Source organism: Atta colombica, unplaced genomic scaffold (assembly GCF_001594045.1).
Source record: "Atta colombica isolate Treedump-2 unplaced genomic scaffold, Acol1.0 scaffold52, whole genome shotgun sequence".
Taxonomy (NCBI): Eukaryota; Metazoa; Arthropoda; class Insecta; order Hymenoptera; family Formicidae; genus Atta; species Atta colombica.
In genome coordinates, this window is record NW_017259542.1 from 634,683 (window position 1) to 658,796 (window position 24,114).

The following is a 24,114-nucleotide window of genomic DNA, read 5'->3' on the forward strand; positions in this document are numbered from 1 at the left end:
AAAATGGGATAGAAAGAAAAAGTGATTTTGCAAGGAAAGTTTGATGTGACGATTACAGCAATATCGTGAAAAATTAAAATAAACCACATCATCTATAGAGAGTTGATATATAGAAAACGTATTGCATATGTGCGATGGTCAGAAATTGTGATCCTTCAAAACTAAAAAAAATAATTATTATTTGATTAAAATTAAAATATTTAATCGCTTTTTAATTGATTTATTGTAATAGTTCATATCTTTTTAATTGCGCTATATTGCTCGATAATAGTCAGAATTACAAAAAAAGTACTGCTTCCAAGCACATTTACTCGAACAATTGCGTCAACTTTAAAAGTTTCTGTACATTCAAAAACTTTTTTGAAATAAATAAAACTGTTTATCTTTATACATTTGTAATATATGCAATAATTTGTTCTTACATCGTTGTATCAAAAAAATAAAAAGAATATATAATTAATCATAATTTTCTTTTAATTAAAAAATCTTTTCTTACAAACATAAAAAAATTAAATTTACAAATTAGTTTCTGGATTTTGAAATTATTAAAAATTGAATTATTGCGATAAAATATTATCATAGTTTCAGTCATCTAATTAGTTAAAATATTCATCTAAACGTAAGGAGATCTGGATTGTAATAATCTTGGCTGAAATGATATTTTTCGCAATAAATTATTTACAACATTATAAGTTGCTTAAGCATTAAATTATCTTCAATTTTTTAGGATACATCGATTATTTACATCAATATTAAATTTGCTTGGTAATTTAATTTGTGATATTACTATCCCAATTCGGTTTAAAATTATGTTTAAAGATTAAAAATGATTTCGGCGCGCAGCTGTAGAACTGGATATGTATACAAATTAACACTGAATTATTTAAACATTAAGATCAGATCGATAAAATCTTTTCGTTACTTACTGTGATATTCACATTGTAAATTTATCTAGAAATTTATTTTAAAAAATTTATTTTAAAAAATCACAAAAAACTATGAAAGCATCAATATGTTAAATTTTATAAATTATTATATAATGTCTTTTTTAATAATATTTATTTCGATAACACTTATTATAAAATTATATAATAATGGTTCATCAAAGCATCTGTTGTCAAACAGCTAAAGACAGGACTAGCGGAGCAAGTAGATAATTTATATCTATTATCGTTTCGTTTATGTGCTATCCTTTCGTCCTCTTAATCTCTCGTTGTTTCATCGAGTGACTTGTATCCCTCCCTTTCATTCTATCCACCGCTATTTCCACCACCTCTGCCAACACCATCCACCATCGCGATTCCATCGACGTTGTTATTGCCGTCGGCAGTACCGACTTTAAGGATGATCGGAAAAAGCAGTCCAGTTTTAAGATTCCAAAGTGAAAGCAACATGTATTAGCTGCACTAATTTCTGATATGCAGCTATCTTAATTTTATTTTAACTCTCCCAACTGTGCGATTTGTTGCAACGCTCACGGAATTTTTTATTATAAAAAATTCCTCTATCAAAAATAATATTTATTTCGTTAATAATAAACGCGTACGCGAGATTATATAAAAAAAATATTTGCTAAAGACTGTCGAATCTTAATCATATATCGTATTAAATTCATAAGAACAGAACATTAGTAATATTGTTAAAAGATGTAGTTTGAGAAATTTTAAAAAGTTTTACAATTATTGAATATCAATTCAATCAGGTAGTTAGTTAATTAAGTATTTTTCTAAAAAATTATTATAATTAAATAGCTGTTTCAATTTTTTAAACATTTCTTCAAAAAGGAATATGAATTTTATTTTAGTTAACAATAAGAAAAAGGTTAGGTAGGTGAGCAACGTTAAATGTAGTTTAAAGCTATGTTTAAAATTGGCATTGGTCATCATCCTAACTTAGAGAAAGAGTCGGATTTATCAATTGAAAACTCATCCCTTCTATGTTTCTCACATGTAGCGCTCTTACTCCCACGCCCTCCAACCTTTAAAAGCGGCAGAGGGTTTGAATAATCACAATTTACGTAATCGAATCTATTTCTCGGCGTATAATATTTAAGTGCCAATATTTTTTTATTAAACTGTAAATAAACTTATTTTAATCTCAGAACGTAAAAGAAGTTTTTTTTATCAGTTAATAATGCCTTTAGAATTTTGTAAATTGTCGAATAACAGTGAGATTCGACAATCTTTAATCTTAAATTCCAATAAGGTTATTGTCAATTAAAAATGATACACTTATTATCTTCGTAATGCATTTCAATCAATTAATTAAGCTCCATGCAATAACTGAAATATCGATAATTATCAACATTATTGTTATTATTATTGATAAATTATTGCAAAGTTTTAAATAATATTTCTCCAGAAATTTAACAAAGATCTTTAAAAAATGGTTGAATATGTACAGATAAACAACCGAGGAAATTACTGAAACTAAATAGTTGTATTTTGTAACGAGTGAACAAGTTAGAATTAATTAAACATTTTACTGTATAAATCAATAGTTTTTATCAACATATATACTATGAAGAAAATGTATTTAAAACTTGTGAAAAAGATTATAAAAAAACTGAATATTTGGCTGATATATAAGGTATTCCAAAAATCAATCTGGAAGGAAGTGATTTCTCATATAAAAATAAATCGAAAATATAAAATAAAATGTTTTTATATAAACATTTTCAATAATTTTTAATTAATAAAATAAATACCATGGTATATTATTTAAATTGATTGCATTATTTTAAATTATTTTATTGTTTATTTCAAATCTAAACTGACATAGACATTGCGGTGATGACATAGCGATAAATTGTCAAATTTATTTGTTTGAACTAAGCAAATTGTGGATAATTAACACATACGTATTTATCATTCTTACAATATTTTCATGAGATTTACTTAAAATTTTTTGAAAACGCCTCGATATAATAGATATGCAAATTTATATTTTCATTACGAAAAATATAGATTATTGAATTATGTTATATAACTGAATAGTGGATCAATTTTTATAATATATAAAATGTTTAATTCATTTCACTTTGTTCAATTTTCAGCAACTTCTCCACTATTTTCTGTGTATAGATTACAGTAACTTACAGCATAAAGTTTACAGCACCGCACAAAGTACTGTGCAATCATATAGTTTCACGTTTTACTATTATTATATATATTTCCCTCAACTGCAACGAAGATTATCGGCGTGGAAATTATCGAATTGCGACACGACAATGAGCGAAAATCGGGTCGGTCGGCGACAGTGCGCCAGAAATCGATTTGTCGCCCTCGTGAGCGTCGCGACGCGGCGCGTCGCGTTGCGTCACGTCGCATCGCATCGTGTCGCCTTCTAATTTTGTCTTTCGCGAACGCGATTGATTTTCTTTGCGGACAGAAATAATTTTGGATGTATTGAGAGAAGCGATCGATCGAATCAGAAGACCGGGATGGTCTTCTGAAACACGAAGGAACGTGATTACACGAGAGAAGAAATAGCCGTCCGACGATCCCCAAGCCATTTGATGAAAGTTACATAAGGCATTTATATCATAAGAGGATCAGCAGAATAATAAATTCTAATATTTAATAAATTTAGACGAAAGTGAAATTAAATTTTTCTATAATTAATGTGGTTGTACTAAAAGAAAAGATTGGCTGCTGCAACAAATAAGATGGTAAAATATAGCATATTATTTTTAACTGGTTGCAGCAGCTAATTTTTGGTTGCGTTAACCTATATGCAATATCATAGAGTAATTCCAGTATATACGCCGCATCAAACAAAAACTTAATTTATTAAGTATTATTGTACTATTTTTAAGATAAATGAATTATATCGTACTGTCTAAAAAACTTTGTGCTGCCTACTATGAAAACAATATTAGAAATCCGAAATACTTATTTTTTGTATTAAAAAGAAGAACTTTTAGAAATCCTTGCGTTTTTGCCGTATATGCCATAGGGATGGGATATATGGCTACTCATAGGGGGAGGAGTATGTACGCCTCATAAAAAATTTACAAATAATGCATATAAATAAGACGTAAAATGACCCAAAAACTTCTTATAAAGTGCATTTATAAAGTTTTATTAAGGAATAAGAATGATAAATATGTATATGAAGTAATAGATAATAATTACAATTCTATATTATAAGTACTATTACATGAGGTATACATTTCATGTATATATTTATTGTATTTAGTGCACTGAATCTGCACACTTTGTATGCTTTGGGCATAATCTCATCCATTAAAAATGCCGTATATCCCAACAAAGAATACAAGAACAAAGCACTTGTATTTTTTTATATAATATGCTTTATTATTCCTCTACACTTATGTATCATGAAATAATCACTAACTTTTTAACGCGCCCAATTATAATCATTTTATATAGATTATAATTTATGATGACGCTATTTATTACAGTGACAAATCGATTCAATAATCTCATTAATATTAACAGTAAAAAACTAAAATTATAATACAATACTAATGTAACATAAAGACATATAACAGAGTAATTGCGGGAAAATTATCTTCATTCGTTCTATTTTTTCTGACTTCTGCATAGGATAAATCCCAGCGCGGAGTATTCACTGGAGTTATCCTATAGGATTTCGATAGGCACAACCAAAAATTGGTTACTGCAATCAATTATAATAAAAATGCTATGCCATATTCAGTCAATCTGTTCTTTTAGTGTGATCATTAACAAAACTATCAAATATTGTATATAAATATTTTTAAATAATAGGAAAGTAAATAATGTAAAGTAATGTTGGAATAATCGAGATTTAATAAATTACAATATTTGGTAAAATAAAATTAAAAATTAATGTTAAGATTTAATTAAATAAAGTTAAATATTATAATAGAATCGTATTTATATTATATTATATTATAATCGAATCATATTTATAACATATTTATAACATATTATAAAAAAATATAAATTATATAAGAAAGGAATATAAGAAAATATTTCTGGAATGAAAAAAAGAGCATTTTTTAATAAGTAATCCTAAATTCAATAAAGTTGAGAAAGAAAAATTAAAATTTTAGAGTTAATATTAAAACAATTCCGCATTCATAAAAATGAGTAAATAAATCAAAATAGTATATAAATATTCTAAAGACACATAAGTATTAAAGTAATTTAATAATTGTATATTTAATGTGTAAAAAGAGAGAGAAAGAGAGAAATCTCTCATTTTCTTATAATCACTTATTATAATGTTACATAATAACTCTTATTATAATATTATTGCAAAGTAGTTATCTTATGAGACCTGTTCCCAAGTTTAAAGTTAGTTAATAATCAAGATGAAATTTCGCTCATTAACCAAATTTTAAATCCTTTCGGCTATGTGTTTTAAACTTGTACAAAGATAAAACAAAAAGTAAAGCCAAAAAGTTTCTCACCCGCATGTTTTTAAGGATAAAGCGAGAATAACAGATCAGATAAAAGTTACAGTTTAATTTACGCGTTTATATACATGGCACAATACCGATGTAGAATTAATCTACTTATTTTCATTAAGCTAAAAATCTTTAAGAGGATGCTGGAGTGCCTGTTTTATCATTAATTATTAAAGACTCTTATCTCTTAATTGTGTTTATGGATTGAAAAGTCCTTCTCCACAATTAAAGTATCGACAACAACGTAATTCGTCAGCTACAATACGAAAAACGAAAGAAAATTGAATACTTACAGTTTTGCTCGGCTTCTGTAGTCGATAATCGATCACAATATGTGCTGCATATAAGAGCATATTTCAGATTTTGCACTTCATAAAAAGTAGCTGGCGAATTGCAGAAAACCTGAAAGAATAATCCTATGCTTTTAGAAACAAGGTAGGGGCTTTAGTATAAGAGAAAAAAATTGCCGAAATTTCATTTACGAGTGATTTATATTACGAGTGAAATTGACGTGAAGCCATGAAACCGAGCAGTATTTTAGTTCCGCGATATTCCGACAACGGCGCTGTCATGAAACGTGCGTCGCTGAATTATAGAAATGATCTGAATTATCAACCTACTCAGACCCATATCAAATAATGTACGTGTAATAATATACGTGTAATATTGGGTTGTCCGGAAAGTTCGTACCAATTTTGAAGGAAGATTGAAACGCAGAAGATTTAAATTTTAGTATACCTTTAAATTTAAATCTTTTGCGGCACGAACTTTCCGGACAACCCAATAATATGCATGCGAGCTTGTGTATTGATGTCAAAATTTATAAGGTTTTGACCTTTTTAGTATCTGATCTTCAGGCTTAAAGATCTGTCGATTAATTTTCTTGTTGTAATATGTTTCTTTGATTTTTCTTTAGCTTTGACATTTTCACAAACATTTATCTATATGGAGTTGAGTGACAAGATTTATTAGATAATGTAATTAGATAATTTGTGATTCGGTACTAAAGATTCGTTTAAAAATATTCGAACTATTTTTCCGAATATTAATTCGTATGGAGTGTGTTTTGTTGCCTCATGTATGTTAATATTGTAATTAAACATTGCAAGGCTGATCCATCTATCCTATTGTTTTTGCGAATTTGCATATTGTTTTAAATATTCGCCCAAAAAGTATGATGCGATCTTTCTAATGATCCATTCGATTGTGGATGAAAAGCGGTTGTGCGGAATTTGCGTATTCTGAAAATTTTTGCAACTTTTTTCATTAAGTCGCTGATGAAATTTCTTCTTTGATCGATTAACATAGCCTTTAATGTTCCTAATACGCAAATGAATCTATCTACAAAAGCTTCTGTTATTGTTTCAGAAGTCTGATCTAGTATTCCCATGCAAAATTTCGTTAATTGACTTGCAAGGTTAAAAGATTCATTACCTTTTTCTGTTTTTGGCAGAGATCCTATGATGTCCATTGCTACTTTGTTAAAAGAAGAAGAAGAAAGAAGAGGCGTGTCGGTAATTATCATTGGTTGTTTAGTTTTGACTCTTACTAATTTTTTCAATTGGCATTGCAAACATTGCTGAATATATTGTTGAATATCGGATTTTAGATTTTCCCAATAATAATTGTGTTTTACCGTGTAATATGTTTTTGTAACGCCTCGATGTCCTCCAGTGGGCGAGTAATGCATTTCGCCGATTATAATAGACCGAAGATCTTTAGGTGGATATTTGATTAATCCATTGCATATAATTAATTTAGTTGTTGAATCAATGGAAGCTAATTGTAACAAAGATTTGATATCATTCCATGGTACGTTATTAACAAAATCTGTTTTTGCGATACTAATTGTTTCTATTTTAATTTTCCAACGATAGTTCGTAAATCTTTAACCACTATAGAAATTTGAGAGAATCGTCGGATCTTCACGGGGTCTTTCGTTAACAGACAAAACAACATGGTAATGCTTTTCATATTTTATAACTTTGGCTTAGCTTTATCTCTTAGATAAGGAATCTTGTTTCTTTCGAAAAGTTTCTGAGAGCCTGAATCTACTGGTCTTCCGTCGGTCAACAAAATAAGCAATATTATCCTTACGTAGAAATAATAAATCGCGACTATTTATTATATTATTTTTAGTTATCTTTATTTTTGAGCCTTGATTTTTGTTATTTTTATCCGATTCTTCGTCTTTGTCATTGATTCTTGCATCTTCTTCGATATCTCTTTCCTTGTCTGGTGGATTATTTCTATTTTCTACTTCTTCAATTTCATTTTCATTTCTCTACGATAATATATATTATCGATATTTCTTGTCGAACATTCTTATTTTTTGTTTGACTTTGATTCGTGTTTTGCATTCTATTGTAATTAGATGGCTCATGGATTAATGCTTCTTCGCTAATTTGTAATCTCAGTGGCTCACACAGTTTCTTCATGTGTGAATGATATTGAGTCTGTATTTTCGTCAGACAAATTATCATCGGGCATTTGATCTTCATCTTTCTTGTCGTCGAAAAGATATAATTCAAAATTTTCGTCCTCTTCTTGTTCATCGGTTTCTTCTAATATTCTAGAAATCATTTCTACGTCTTTCGGATCGAAGACTTAAGAATCTATTAGGGTTAATTATTTTACAATTTATTTCTTCGAGGACAGGATTTCTTGATAGAACATCAGCATTTACGTTAGTTTTACCTGCTTTATATACGACATCATAATCATATTCGGCAAGTTTCAGCGGAATATTCTCATATTTGCATCTTGCGTTCTTAAACCAAAGTAACGATTTATCTATAACCAACGTGAATTTTCGTCCGTATAGATATGGAAATGTTTAACACAATATACTATTGCTAATGCTTCTTTTTCATATATATCATATTTTATTTTTTATGTTGTCAGTTAATGTTCACGAAACATATGCTATTGGTTGGTCTTTATTTATTTCTCCTTGTGATAGGATATCTCTTACGGTTATTCCAGAAGCATCTGTCGTAAAAATGGTTGGAAAGATTTTGAAAAATCATATATTGTAAAACAAGCTCTTCGCATAATCTTTGTTTTATGTTTCAAATGATTCTTTTTGAAACAATGGATGTCCATTTGAAAGCTGTGTTCTTTAATAAGTTCGTGGTTTCGCTAATTTCGAGAAGCTTGGTATAAATCTGTGATAATATCCTATTAATCCTAGAAATTAATATTTTTTGGAATCTTACGTCTCGGAAAATGCCTCACGGCATCTAATTTTTTTAGATCCGATCTGACTTCATCCTTGTTGATTACGTGCCCTAGATATGTTATTTCTGTTTTCAAGAATTCGTATTTATTGGCTGTAATTTCAGATTAGTTTTTCGGTCTATTAATAAATTATATTTTCTTGCGTGATGTGGCGTATTTGAAATGTCTATGTAAACAAATAATTCCTGGTCTTGTAATATATCCTGATATAACTAGATCTATTAACTTTTGGAAAGCAGGAACATTTTTTAATCCGAAGCGCATGTGTTCAAATTCGTAATGCCCGAAAGGACTTGAAAAGCGATTTTATGATTATCCGCAGAAAAGCGATTTTATGGTTATCCGCAGAATCCATTTTTATCTGATGGAATCCAGAAGTTAAATCACAGAAAAATATTGCTCTGCCTAATTGATCTAGAATGACAACAATATTAGATAATGAATATTCGTCTCCGACAGTTTTTTCGTTCAGAACGCGAAAATCTAATACCATTCTCCATTTCTTGTTTCCTTTCGAATCTTTTTCAGAACTATTTATGAGCATATTGTAAGGCGATTGAGAAGGCTTTACTATGCCTCCTTCGAGCAATTCTTCGACTTGCTTATTTATTTCCTCTTTATGAAGTTGTGGAAATCTGTCGTGTGTTTACAGGTCGATTGTCTGTTGCAGATATTTGATGTTGCAATACATTAGTTGCAATTTTTCTCCAGGAATATGAAATCTGTCCTAGATATAAGATTTTGATCATGAATTACGCTATTACTTCTTGGGATTGAACTTGCGTCGATGCAGAAATTTTCGAAGATGGTTATACTTTTCTTTTCGCAATTATAGAAGAATCTGATATTTAGATCATATAATTGTATTATTTTCACGAATTCATTCAGTAAGGTGATAGGTTTGATTATTATCCATGGATGTTCCAACCCTGGAAAATTTAATTTCTTCTTGGAGTATTAAAAAGTCCTTTCCCTTAGATTCTTTTAAATAAAATTCACATTACGTAGTGAGATTTGATTACTTTCCTCTTCGCAATCGACAAGAGTAGAATTTACTATAGAGGTACGGAAACCTTCCTCTGGAATTCTAGAATTATTCAAATTTTTAGGAAAGGTCTGGAAATTTCCCTCTCCCAGGATCTTGAAATTAACTTGACTTTCAGGAGAGGTTGATAATTCCCCCCTCCGTGGATTTTGAAATTTAGAGTCTCGGTGAAGGTTTGAGAATCTTCCTCTGAATTAGAATTTTTATTTAATTTTTCATTTCCTTTAATTTTTAATTTCTTGAATTTTCTCCTTTAACTTTATTCTAATCCTTATTTTGGGTAATGTTATTAGTATCCTTCTTTGCTTCATTTAACATCATATTTTCTTCAATTTCAATTTTCCCGTCCTTATTATTATTCATAGACGTCTTTGTCATTTTTTTAAATCGGCATCGTAATTGGGTACTTCATTATGTTCTTAGTGGTTCGAATATGTAAAATCGACCTGTATATCCATAATTTCTGTTTGATCGTCTTGCGTTTTGATTTTTAATTCGTGATTATCGAATAATTCATCTAGAGGTTTAAAACGCAAGATTGGCACTTGAACTTCTACTTCTTCGTCCAATGTGCTTATGACGTTTAGATACGCTTCTCCAGAGACATTTTCTATTATGGTGTCTCCTAAATAAATTCGTGAGCTATTTTTATTTCTGGCATATATCCAATCTTTATTTCAGGATTTTCTACTCTGACGTAAAATAAAGAGCGCGGATGCAATAATGATTTCTGGTGACAAGAAGGGTATCTTTATTCCCGATGTATCTAGATATCCTTTCGCGTAATCTATTTTTGAAGAATTCTGTTCAAAGAAATCATTGCCTAATATGCCGAACTGTGAGATAGGAAAGTCATTAGATACGATATAAAAAAACTTCTTTTCCAAAAACCGATAAAGTTATTTTTCCGAGGGTATAGACAGGATATTCATTTATGTCGTTTAACATTAAAATATTATTATAGTCAATAGTGCTGCCTTTAGGTATAAAAGTTTCTTTTTAATTCGAATTGTTCGATTCTGAACCGGTGCCTAGCATAAGAGTTATGACTGAAATTGACCTGCAAAGATTTGCTTCGACAGTAGGCACGCGCATACTTGGAGGACTCGAAGCACGATCGAGGTTAATCTGATTCCCGCGGGTTATTCACTTCCGTATCGCGATAATCAAAGATAGTCAAGAATAATAGCCTTGTGTCGCGATGGCAGTATTGAATGTTCCGTTTAATTCAAGAGAACAATGTTTTTTCCCGTTAGGACATTTATTTTATTTTTTTTCTAGAAAGAATAATATCTGTTCTCTATTTTTTTATTCTATATGAAATTAATTCAATATTCGAATATTTGAGATATTCTATATGGAGCAATACATCCAAATATCATAAAAAGTTTATATTAATAATAAAAAATACGTGTGTATCGTAAATAATATTTGCAGTTGAAAAGTCCTTTAAGAATTTTTCCCAGAAGGATCTTCTTTGGAGAGCAATCACTAGTCTTCTTCTTCTTTTAAATAATTAGATGGTCAAAAGTTTATCGGATAAATTGGTTTTAATTCAATAAATTATATGAATCAATACAACGATCTTATCACTTCAATCTACGGGACAAAAGTCAACAGCGCATTTTTCTTTTTATAAACAACCGTCGTGGAGTAATGAGTGCAGAGAATCGAGATGGCCAAAAGTTTAAAAGTAGTCGAAAAGTACAAATGGCGCAATGGCGCATCAATAGCGGTAAAAGATTATCCATTTCTTACACAATATATAACATTTCATCGCGTTTAAATATCTTTTCTTTTTAATTTTCGATTAAATTTTAAATGTCCTGAGAAATGGCTAACATCTTTTTTGAAGAAGTAAGGCTTCTCGTTAGTACAAAGGAACTTTCTGGACTGATCTTCTATCATCTCATCTATCTTCTCTGGATCGATATGATGCGATCCATCATCATACAATATAAGCATAAAGATCTCTTCCATGTGGAATTGATGATGTATTCGGACGTTCCACCTACGAAATATCAGCGTCAAAAATAAATATGACAACACAAGTCCGATACAAATGGAGAAAACGACGATATTGTTGTGTTACAAAGCCTCTGGCATCAAAAAGGTTATTGATCTGCTGTTTCTTATCTTTCTCGCTATGATAACGGGTAAGAATTACATATATAGTCACAGTGAAGACGCCTTCAATAAACATCAGTCTCTTCAGAGAATGGTTGATCCAATTGAACTATCTCATGTCGAACAATGATCGCAGAACTTTGTTATTTTTGCATAGAAATCGCATCGACGCTCTTCGAGATCTCGAACTGAGTAACATTAAACATATCTTTTTTCCTGATGACTTTCTGTCAATGTTGAAATTCCTGAAGAGAGATGTCTTCCATTTCGTGAAGATGACTTACAGAAAGTATGTTCACGAAAAGACGATTAATTGCTTTTAAAATTACAGTCAAAATTAAAATATTCTGTAAAATTTTATTAACTTTTAACATAATATAATTGTTTCTAAATTATAAATTACTTTGTGATGAATTTTATAATCTCTCGCAGCATGAGTAAAATAATAAAAACAGTCGCAATTAATTTATTAGGTTACGAAAGATTTTAAATTTATTATGTGATAAAATTCATCACAAATATTTATAATTTAGAAATTGTTGTGCTAATAGCTAATAATTGATGGCAGAATATTTTAAAGAACTGAAAAGGATACGGATACACTAGGAGTGTGAAACTTTTTTATTCACTAAAACGTATTATAGCGAACGTATTATAGTTTTGGTGAATAAAAAAGTTTCATAGCTATTATTTGCGTGATGTCTTCTGTGCTTGATTTCTATTGCCCGCATCCTTTCCAGTTCTTTGATTTATGAGGAGTCTTGATTAATTTAATTTATTATTCAGAATATTTTAATTCATATTTGATTCTTCTAAATCTTTTTCATTTTTATTGCTATATCAAGATATAAACATTCAATAAATTTTAAAACTTTAAAGTTTGAAATAATAAAATAAAGATTTTCATACGTTTCGTGCAAAAGATGCAAAAAGGCAATAAATCCGAAGCAATCTACAGTAATTTTATTTGTAAAACATGAAAATAATAAGATATAAAATTGTCAATGAAAATTCCGTTAAATTCAGAATTTCTCTTATCACGTTGAAATTACTTGTGGAAAATACCTCTTGTTAATAAACAGAAGTTCACGCTTCAAAGACTTAATTATCTCGCCTGCAACTGGGGAAATATTCATCGTAGGTATGTAGAAGGAATCAGAGAAATATAGACACTGTGGAATGTTGAGAACGTAGTGAGAAACTTGATGGAAGCGTGGCGGCGAGTTCCGTATGACCTCATTATCCAATGACCAATTTTTAACGAACAAGCTTTCGAACTGACGATTGCTAGAAATCTGTTACGATGTATGGAAGGCTCCGGAGACGGAAATATCTTTCAGGAAGTTCGTTACATTCGACGATTATCTTACAGCCAATGCACCGCAGAAACAGTATGAATCTACCAGGAGAAATCACAGCTATAAGCTCTTAAGACTCGAATCTCTAAGGAAGCCAATAAATTCAACAATCTGTTCGATTTTGCTGACAATTCAAAAGAAAAAGATTGTTGATCATGCAATAGTGAATGAAATTTCTAAAATAACTTATGAGAAAAAAGATATTGATTGAAAGAGAATAAACCCGTTAAAGAGATCGCCTGACAAGACTCAATTAAACGAAGAACTTTATGAGGAAGCTAAGCTGAGCAATGAATCAACGTCGAGGGAAAATGAAGATATCGTCATTATTCTGTCAGAGAGGCCTCCGAAAGTCATCAACATCAAAAGTATAGCTCGGACCTCTAAATCCGGTGATGTCTACTTGACTATGCAAGCGAGCGTGAACGAATCCAGGATAAATACAGAATAATAATCTGATAAAAGTGAATATGACAAAACAATCAATGAAGAGAGATGTAGAAATAATCGAGTATCGAGCAACGAGCGATCAATCGAATCTCCGGAGGTTGGCAATGTGAATAACGACGATATCACGTTACAACAAGTGTTACAACAATACATCTGCCATTGATTCACAATTAAATACAAAGAAGCGAAGATGGTTTCCTGCTCCATTCTAAGAGACGAAGGAGGCCGATCTGGACGGAAATGTCAAGAGTTCCGGAAGTTGTTGAAAAGATGTTCTGTCGATGAATCTCTAATTCTAGCGATTGAGCGGAAAAGATTGAGATCTGATTCTAACTGAATGAAGCAGTACGAGACGACGTTCGTCTTCGGTCCGTTTGACGTAGCGCGAACTGTAACTACTGTTTCCACCGACACATTCATGATTAGTGATAGTAGTGTACCATAACTGAGACTAAGACGCTCATGCGAAACGGAGAGGAATATCTTCATTATAAATCCCAGGAGAGATTAAATCATTACATCATTTTACAGTGAGTGTACTTGTAAACATGTTCCTTACTGTAAATATATTTTTTGGAAAAAGGAACAAGATAATAACCGTAATATTATAATTATCTTACATTGTTGCGTTGAACAATGATACATCTCAAAATTAGCAACTTTTTAGTAGAGCATTTTTCAAATTCTTTCTAAATTTTAGAACGTTTTAATTAAGATAATGATAAAACTTTATTTTCTTTTCTATGTTAACTTTATTTTCTTTCATATGTTATATAATATGTATTCTTTAAAATTATATTATGAGTTATATTATTTTTCAAAATTCGACCAATGCGACCTTAATATAAGATTGTGTATATTTCGTTCCTTATTAGAATTGTGATATTTTTCCATATAAGCAATATGTTGACAAATAACGTGTTTTATCGCAAAAATATATTAGTTTCTTTGTAAGTCAATTTTTATATTTTCTAAATATTAATTTTTTATTTATGTCACATTTCTATCAATGCAATATATATAAAATATTTTGAAATTTTACAATGGAGATATAAAAAAAGCAATAAATATTTTGTTGATCAACATTTTCATTTTTTGTATTTTCTTTTTTTTTCTCTTTTTTTATTCTGCTGCTTTGATAGAAAATAAGTACTAGAAAAATAAGTACTAAAATAAGTACTAGAAGAAAAACTAACACAGTTTTCTTAAATTTACAGAGAGAAAAAGAAATGATTAATCTTGGAGAAATCTAAAAATCAATGGAGGATCATGTGCACTCAAATATCTAATTATATTTACAGTAAATAGGTTTAAAAAAGACAAAAATTAATGTCGCTATAAATCTTCCACATAATGTTTCTTGTCAATAAATGTACTCAAAAAAAGGCGACAATTTAATTAATTATCAATAATGAATCAATTATTACTAATAAATGCTTAAACTAAAAGAAACACTTTACAAATTATTATTGTAGGACATAATACAATGCCTTATGTGTACAGAGGAAGAAAGAATTCTCTTGGGAAAAAGAAAATAAATTCATTTTCTCGCAATATGCCATTGAGTAAACAAACATGAAACTTACAATTACAGTTCGAAAATAATAGTTTTCTCGATAATTTGCGAAATCACGTTCTCGCCCATGTGGAAAATTATATCGCTCCGGAATCAATTCAGATTTGGAGTTCTATTGTACACTTTCGCCGGTTTTCTTCGGATGCAATTTCCCTGGTTCGCATTTCCGAAACAAAGTTGCGTTGTCCTTCAAAGATTCGTAACAGGCTTGGGAGGACGCGATTCCCAGACGACATTTCCAACCATTGAGTAATACGATTTGTACACCCGGCGAACATCGCTGCACATAAGCAATGCTGAAGGATTAATGTAATGGCGTATCGTCTCAAAGGATCGCAATAATTCACAATCAGGAAACAGAGAGTACTATGATTAAAGGGATAGATGGATTACTTTAGATTATAATAAAAAAGAGAATTTGGAATTTAAAATTATTCGATTTTGCATAAAAAACATTTATTTAATGCTGCACAGAAAATACTTTATATTATTAGATAAAAAAAGGAAACTCGACAATATACATAGATTAAGAAACACATAACAAAATTTTTTGTTTTATATTTCAATACGTCGGCACTTAATTTCAATTATTAATTATATTATTTGCTAAATAATTATCTGAATAATATAGTAAAAACATTCATTTATCTGTTAAGTTTTTCGGTTATAATTAGTTTATTTAAAAAAGATTTCCCTTCCAAATTATTTTAAAAAACAAAAAATTATATAGATGAAAGGATTAGTGCAATTCTAAAATTCGCTAATTAGAATTGACCTTTTTAACTTAGGACACGCTATAAAGAAGAGTGTAGATCCATCATCGCCTACTTGAATTTTTTGTGATATTGTTCCGACCATGTATGTATATTCATTATGTATATTTATCTGTATGTATATTCATTATTCAGTACTTTGTAGTGCACGTATACTTGCATGAAGACACTTAATATGCTTGCTTCTAACTGCAGACATCATTACACACAGTATATGGGCGAGATGCAATTTATCATCGTGCAACTTAGCAACCGTCGTCGTCGTGCTCAACATAATCGATTTCCATTGCCGTATTCATTCAAGGATATGAGCACCGTAGATCACGAGTATTCTCAAGCTAAAACTGCACTTTGGACGATTTATAATTTGTAATAATATACTATTACTTTGTGCTACATATAATACGTCTAAAACAATTAAAAAATTAAAATATACATAAAATTGCGATTTTAAGGAATTCCAAAATTTTTAATTTAAGGATTCGTAAATGCAAAAATCAGTAGAAATAGGAAAAGGACAGTTTCTGCAGTATGTTACATTTGTCTTTGTAAGTTGTAATTTTATTAATTTTCGGTTTTTACTTGCTTTTTGACTTTTAATTTACACGCAATCAATTTCATGTAACTGATTACGTTGACCATTAATTCAATCTATGAACCATGTACATCTATATTCTAAGTCTGGAACATTGATGATTGTAATTAATATCTATTTCTCGCGAGTAATCGAAGAATAAACTTCCAAAAATTGGATTTCATTGACATACTTTGGCTTCACCACTGTTAATTAAGGAGTATATTATGGTATATTCTTACAATAAAATGAAAGATTATAACAGAAAGTGAAATGAAGTTCTCATAACTATTGTTATTATTGTTAATATTTATTGTTAAAGTATTGTTGTATAAATATTGTTAATATTTTATTAAGATATAGAAAGTTAATTGATTTATACACGAATGAAGAGAATTAAGTAAAGCTCGAAACGTTCTGTAAAAATGTCATCATAGAAAAATAAAATATATTTTTATTTATCGGTCATCTTAACGTTGCTCGTTCAATATAATAGACCTTATATTTTAATTTGTTATTGCTCAGAAAAAAAGAGGATATAAATTAAAAGTCAAAATTAAAATTTTAAAAACAATTTCCAATTTTTTTTTATTTGTTATTTTCTTTCTTTTTTGTATCGCATTATATCTAAGATTATGATCTAGAAAGGAGTAGGATTCTTTAATTGTTACTATAATTAAGTTGTTAAAGAGAAAGGAATCGACAATTAGTCTTCGAGTTTCACTCTCGAGAGGAAATCCCGTTTTTTAACCTCTCAATGTTTTTCCTCGTAATAGAATATAATAAATATAATTCACATTACGTCAAAGATATACATATATAATAAAATATAATAAAATATAATAACATTTTAATATTATCAAACTTGTATTATATATATATAACATTTTTATTGCCTAACTTGTACTATTAATATTGTTAGAAATAATAACACGCAGTCAGGGCAAAATACATCATTAAAGTATTTGAAATACAAAATACAAAATACTGACAATCTTAGTAGTTGAAATATAAAATACAAAATACTTTCGATTTTTCAATTTGAAATACAAGATGCAAAATAATTTTAAAATTTGTATTGTAAATATAAAATATTATTTTAAAATATAAAATACAAAATATTTCTAAAATTTATATTTCAAATACAAAATATTTTTTTCATACAAAATACAGAATACAAAATATTTCCAAATTTTTTATTGTAAATACACAAAGTAAGATTGGAACAAAATAACTGATTTGTTTCAGTTACTTTTTATAAATGTCCCGGCATTATGTGCCTTATCATAAAAAAATTAATAAGGTTGTTTGATAGATGATAATATAAATAATGAAATCGTACGAATTCATCGCTAAGTGATATTGTGATAGCATCGAAACTGTCGACTTGAAAGAAAAATTATACGATACTAATTGTTAAACAAAGTAATAAGCAAAATAATTAAACATTACAGTAAAATAATTCTAATATAATATAATCTTTCGAAACAAAAGTTGGCAGGAAACATTGAGAATATGATAATTGAACAAAAAAATAACAATGTCACTTCACACTTACCACAAACAGTTTACGAGAGCGATTTTGCCAGTTATTATGAATGTCTTGACTATAATCATAGAAACAAAAAAAAAAACAAACTGAAAATTAATCAAATATATTTCTACTTAAATAAGTGCAATTTCCTTTTAAAAAAATTAATTTTTGTCCAAAAGTGATTGTCTAAGGCGATTGAATAAACCCTGCAAAAGAAAATAGCCTCTCCAGCTGCAGAACATAAATTTGTGTTAAATCTTATAAACATTTTTTTCACATTTAAGTAATTGTTTTAAGAAGATAAAGACTTTGTCATTTTAAACAGATACAAACTTTAATTGCTGCAAAAATTATTATTTTTCTGTTTTTGGATGAGAAAAAATAAAAAAATTTTCATCTGTGTTACTAGTACTAGTATCGATCAGATATAGTTTCCATTGTGTCCATAGAATTAATACACAAATTTAGAATGCGTTTTCAGATTCTAAATTTTCTGGCAATCATTTTAATTTAAATAATGGAAACATGAAGCAATAATTGCTTCATTCACTTCTGAAGACAATTCGAAAAATTTTGCAAACCAATTGTATGCAAAGAAGTTTGTAAATTAGATAGAATAAAACTGGTGTGTCGCAGATTTTGTTCCTGAAGATTTTGCAGTCGTTTTTTTAATGAAAGTAATGTAGACAACAACTTACCATAAAAACATCTGTTTCTTTTTGAAGATAATCTGGAGCTATTGCTATAGGTTTTCATTAAAAAACAAAATTCTTCCAAATATTCTAGTTCGATCTTCTTGAAAGCACACAAATTTAATTTTAAATTTAAATCGTTCAGCTTTGTTTTGTATTTTAGGAGCTGAATTGTTGCGTCATATAAAGAATTCCATCTGGTAGGACAAAGATAGGGGTAGGTTAAACTGCAATGTAAGGCATCATGAATTATTTCCGAATTATTTTCGCCGTGATGCATTCCACAATGCAGAGCATTTGCCAAATACTGCATAATGAATTCTAGAATGAACTGTAGAATTTTTTAGTGCATTATAAAAATCAGTTGTTGCCAACAAATTCAAAGTATAACTTGCATTTCTTAAATGATGTGGTAATAAAAGATTATTATCATTTATCATGTTCATTGACAAATATGGTGTTGATGTTTCATGTATTGCATTATTGCGTTCATCAGATATTATTTTGAATTCTACTGTTTTTTCTTCTTCATCATCAGTGTGGTCTGTATCTATAGCGACTGTAGCTATTGAATCTAAATTATATGAAATTGATAAATTTCAACTTATCAGACACCATTAATAATAGAATGGACGCTTTCTGATAGGTTAAAATCTTTTATTCTCTGTTCCTATTGCCTGTGCCTTTCATTGTGTTTCCAGCTTGAAAATGGAATGCACTATGGTTATAGATTATAGTACAGCAAATATTTATATTAAGTACTTACTTTCAAATGCATCTTAAAATTATTTGTTGGCTTTTAAAGAACCACTTAAAATAATGTGTTTTTGTTCCTTGCATGTTAAATACATTGCTTTCACTTTGTTGTGATCTTGATCCACCTTACAATTTGGAAATATTTACCATATAAAATAGTAGGTAAAATCATATCACAAACAATTAGTTATATTTTCTTTTTCAATTTCTTTACTTTCTTTGTTTTTGAATGTACTTGCAATCTATCTTTTAAGGAAATCATAAAATACGTAAACTACGTTGTATATTATAATTGTTGCGTACGATACAGTAAGGGGCTTCACACAATAAAAGGAAAGGAAGGAAGAATTTCAACCTATCAGAAATCATGTATTGTGGAATACACAGTTTCTGATAGGTTGAAATTCTTATTCTCTATTCTCTGTTCCTTTTATTGTGCGGAGCTTCTAACGTTATCCGAATGATAAGGCTGCTTTTTTGATAATGCTGACACTCGACGCTCATTTTTAGCGTCGAAATAAGTCACGTGATCAAAATTGATGTTTGGTATTCATCAATTTTGATCACGTAATCTATTTAACAAATGAGCGTCGAGTGTCAGTATGAAAAAGCACCCTAAAAGTGCCTTTTACACACGACAGCGTCAGAGCAATCAGAGCATGCGCAGTAAAATGTTTAATAATTTTACTGAAATTGAATTTAATGTATGAGATATACTAATAGTGGAATCTTGAAATTTACATTATATTTACATGTATAATGTAAATAAATATAAATTTTCAGCATTATATATTAGGATAATAGTATATAATACATCAGAACATAACTTCCCATAATTTACTATTTTGTGTCAAGCAGTTGTGCAGAAGATTATTGCGCAGAGTCTGGAGATTCAAACTTCTGTGCAAGACCGTCTTAAGTAATGTCTTAAGACACTAATGCAATCTTCTGATTGGTTCGTGATTTCTTAAGACCGTACTTAAGATGGTTTTGAATATGAGATCTGACTATGAATACCGGCCATAAAGACAGAATGAAGCTTATAGTGCGTGAGCGTAAGTAGTAAACGCATCCAATGATGCGTATGCGTATGATATTCGAGCGTACTCAGATAAAAGGTTCGAAACAAAGAGGCTTGAAACAAAAAAATCTGTTCTTTTTCGAAGAAAGCTCTGCACTGGCGTACACTGGTAATAAGTTGGAATGAAACTAATATAGTTTGTTTCATTCTAACTTATTGCACTAGTGTATATCAGTGCAGAATTTTCTTCGAAAAAGAACAAACCTAATGGGAATTAAATAGTAAGTTTGATTAGACTAAAGTTTCCGAACGCAACTAGTAGATTTGTTTCGCATTGCTTTCACTTTTTGCACTTTTTACATCTTCACTTATCTCTCTTCAATAACTCTCCCGAACACCCAAAAATATATCTAAGTGTAAAAATTTTTAGGGATTTCAAGCAACACAACTAAACCTGCGGCAAGCGGTGTATTTTCCTGCTGGATTGCTTGTGTGTTGAGTGCTTCAGTTATTAGAAATTCTCCACTGTGTGGTGCAATTCTAGTAATTTACTAAGGGTACATGAGGCATAAGCATATGCATAAAGAAAATTCAATCATTTTGTCTTTATGAGAGAAATGCGATTGAATAATTTTCTTTCTGTATATGTTTATGCAGTTATGCAAGTTATGTGAATATACTCTCACATAAGCAATTTAGTAGGAAAACAAACATCGTTTGCCGCAGGCTTTATCAATATCAGGATCACTCTAACGTCTTATTGATTGTCAGTATCATTAGGCCTGTTCGCGTTGCTTGAAATCTCCAAAAATTTTTCCTCCAAAAAGGTCTTCCGGCTGTTGGTTGTAGCAGGCTTTGTCAGACCCCAGACACAATACGAGGAAATAGCGATAGCGACAAGAATAATACGATCAACTTATCAGAAATAGGATACACCGGAATATACAATTTCTTCACTCTCTTGTATTCTTTAAAAGTTTTATTGTTTTATGCCAACCGCATGAGAACCTCACGAGAAACTTTTTTTTTTGTACGAGATCATAAGATTTGATAACTGATGACTTGATTCTGCTTGAAAGTTAATGAAAATAATCAGTATCACCGTTATATGAAAAAAAATTTCAGTTACTATTATTGTTGTTAAGAATCATTATCAAGGATTTTTTTAGTATTTCAAATATAAAATACATTGAAATTATATTTGAAATACAAAATACATTTTGTATTATATTTGAAATACAGTATTTAAAATAGTATTTGTATTTCAAATATTTTACTGTATTTTAAATACATTTGAAATGTGCCTAGTCCTGCACACAGTCCTATTTATATTTTAATATTTTAAGTACTTTTGTCTTTCCTATATAGTTTCATTTATGATATAATTCTAATGTATTGGAACATCAATCATGTCCCAAGAAGCAAATGTATCTCACGAACACATATAAAGTGTGCGCGCGTAAGGTGTGCGATTTGATTCTGGAAATATATCAAAATATTTTATATTGCCGAGATCGAATCCAAACATACGATAAAACTATACCTTTCTATGCTTTTCTAACTTAATTTGAGAGAAAGACATCTGCAATCTCCAGTTCTTTCTTTAGAGTTCACTTTTCTCGATAAAGGTCAGATCATATTATCCAAAACAAAATGGAAATTTCTCATTGGTTACTTATTATAAATACGAAATTATATAAACTCGCAAGATAAACCGCGTAACGTTATTTCATATCCTTGAATTTCATTTATTGCAATGTAAATTAAAATGAACGATTTTCATCATTGCAAAATTTGATATTTGGATGCCTATAAAATAAATAACTTTAAGGCAGACATAACTTATTCAGCAATTCAAAAATATATATTTGTTCAAATTTCTTCAATTTTTTAAATTTCAACAATATTTATTTTAGTTACATTAATCAATAATAATATCTATCAATTAATAATTTACACAATGATTTACAATTTTTTTGATATGCAAGTACAAAGCCTATAATTAAAAAATTTTCAGATATTAAAATAATTTCAAGAAGGAATGTATTTATTATATAATCAAGATTTTATTAAAAATAATAGCAAATATCTATTAATTTGTTGAGGTAGGAACACATGCAGATTTATTAATATTTTTTTTCAGTCACCTAGGAATTCTATACTACGATATTGAACTTCTTGAATAACAATGTTATTGTAATATTTCAGCATACACTATTGATTCGTCTTGATCAGCGTTTATAATGATCCAAGTGTCGTCTCTTAATTTTTCATAATTGACATTGACATACTATTGAAATTCGTTATGCTCAAAATGCCTTTCCTTCCTTCAGTCACCACGCAGTTCTTGCTGTTGTTTGAATACCTTGAAAAACACTACAGTTTAGCTTTGGAAGACTTAAATCAGCCTGCTGATACTAGCTGAGACTTCCACCGGTGTTAGCTGCTGTATACACAGTACCAGAAGCTGTGTATTTATCACTAGAGTAGTGCCGGATCGAAGTGTCTTCTCCATTGCACTCTCAGCGATTGGCAGAAAATAAATGAAGCAGCCTCCAATGGCACATTTATCTCTTTTGACAAGAAACTATTTAAAATAGTTCCAACAGGAGTCTTTCTGTCTACAAAAAAAAAATAAAAAAGAAATATTTCTTAAAATACACAAAATCTGAACTCACAATTTTTATTAGACAAAGATTTCTGGATTATGAATAATTTTATTCCTTAACGTAATCAAGTCTATGAAATTAATTTATTATTATCAATTTTTTATTTTTTTAAACAACACTATACAATTTATTTACGCGCGAATTACCACATTCACAACAGGAAATGTAATGATATTAACACCACAATAAATATAACAATGACAAAATAATACAATAACATTCCAAATTATAAAAATATTCTTCATAAATTATCATTTTTCGACATTATTATTATGTTTCATTGGTGAATTCCGAATTTTCGTTGGTTTATATTTACAATAGAAAAATCTTTTCCGCGCAAAATAACCGAATTTCACAACAACGCGGTTTACTGCAACTACTTGGAAATGCCTGGGCCTTCGCAGAGATCTGCAGACCGTTCAACGCATTCATCAGCATCTTCACTTGGGTGATTTATCTGCCTGATTATCTTCTAAAACTATCAATGCGCCGCGTTATACATATCATTTATACATATGATTACGAACGCAACAACTGCTAGTGGCTGGATGCCACTGATGCTAAATATAGAATGGTTTCTCTCTCCCCCTTTAAATGATTTCAAACCTTCCTCATTTGCACACTATGTCCATCTAATGGCCGAAAAGAACATAAAGACATTGGTCGGATAACTATATGTCCATAATCATATTTGACAAGAGAAATATAAAAGAAATATGAAATATATATTCTATTCAATTTTTTTATATAAGAAAAAAATTTAACTAAAGCTTGTAATTAATTAAAAATTCTATTACTTTTAATGTGCCTAAAAAAAACTTTGTCTTTACCGCGATTTTTAATTAAGATACACACTGTTTCATTGAAAAAAATTGAATAT

At 29.4% G+C, this 24,114-nt stretch overlaps 1 protein-coding gene and 1 pseudogene across 1 annotated transcript in view; both read right to left on the reverse strand.

Annotated features, from left to right (window-relative positions):
- The window catches only part of LOC108691768 (voltage-dependent calcium channel type A subunit alpha-1-like), a 128,455-nt gene extending 115,488 nt beyond the window's left edge, over positions 1-12,967 (reverse strand). Inside the window, 6 exon segments of the mRNA XM_018199671.1 lie at positions 7,845-8,025; positions 8,117-8,189; positions 10,151-10,329; positions 10,396-10,540; positions 11,547-11,715; positions 12,897-12,967. Coding sequence (XP_018055160.1) covers positions 7,845-8,025; positions 8,117-8,189; positions 10,151-10,329; positions 10,396-10,540; positions 11,547-11,715; positions 12,897-12,967 — 818 coding nt within the window.
- Positions 12,968-22,704: 9,737 nt separating this feature from the next.
- Positions 22,705-23,728, reverse strand: LOC108691769 (annotated as a pseudogene).
- Between the last annotated feature and the right edge of the window lie 386 nt (positions 23,729-24,114).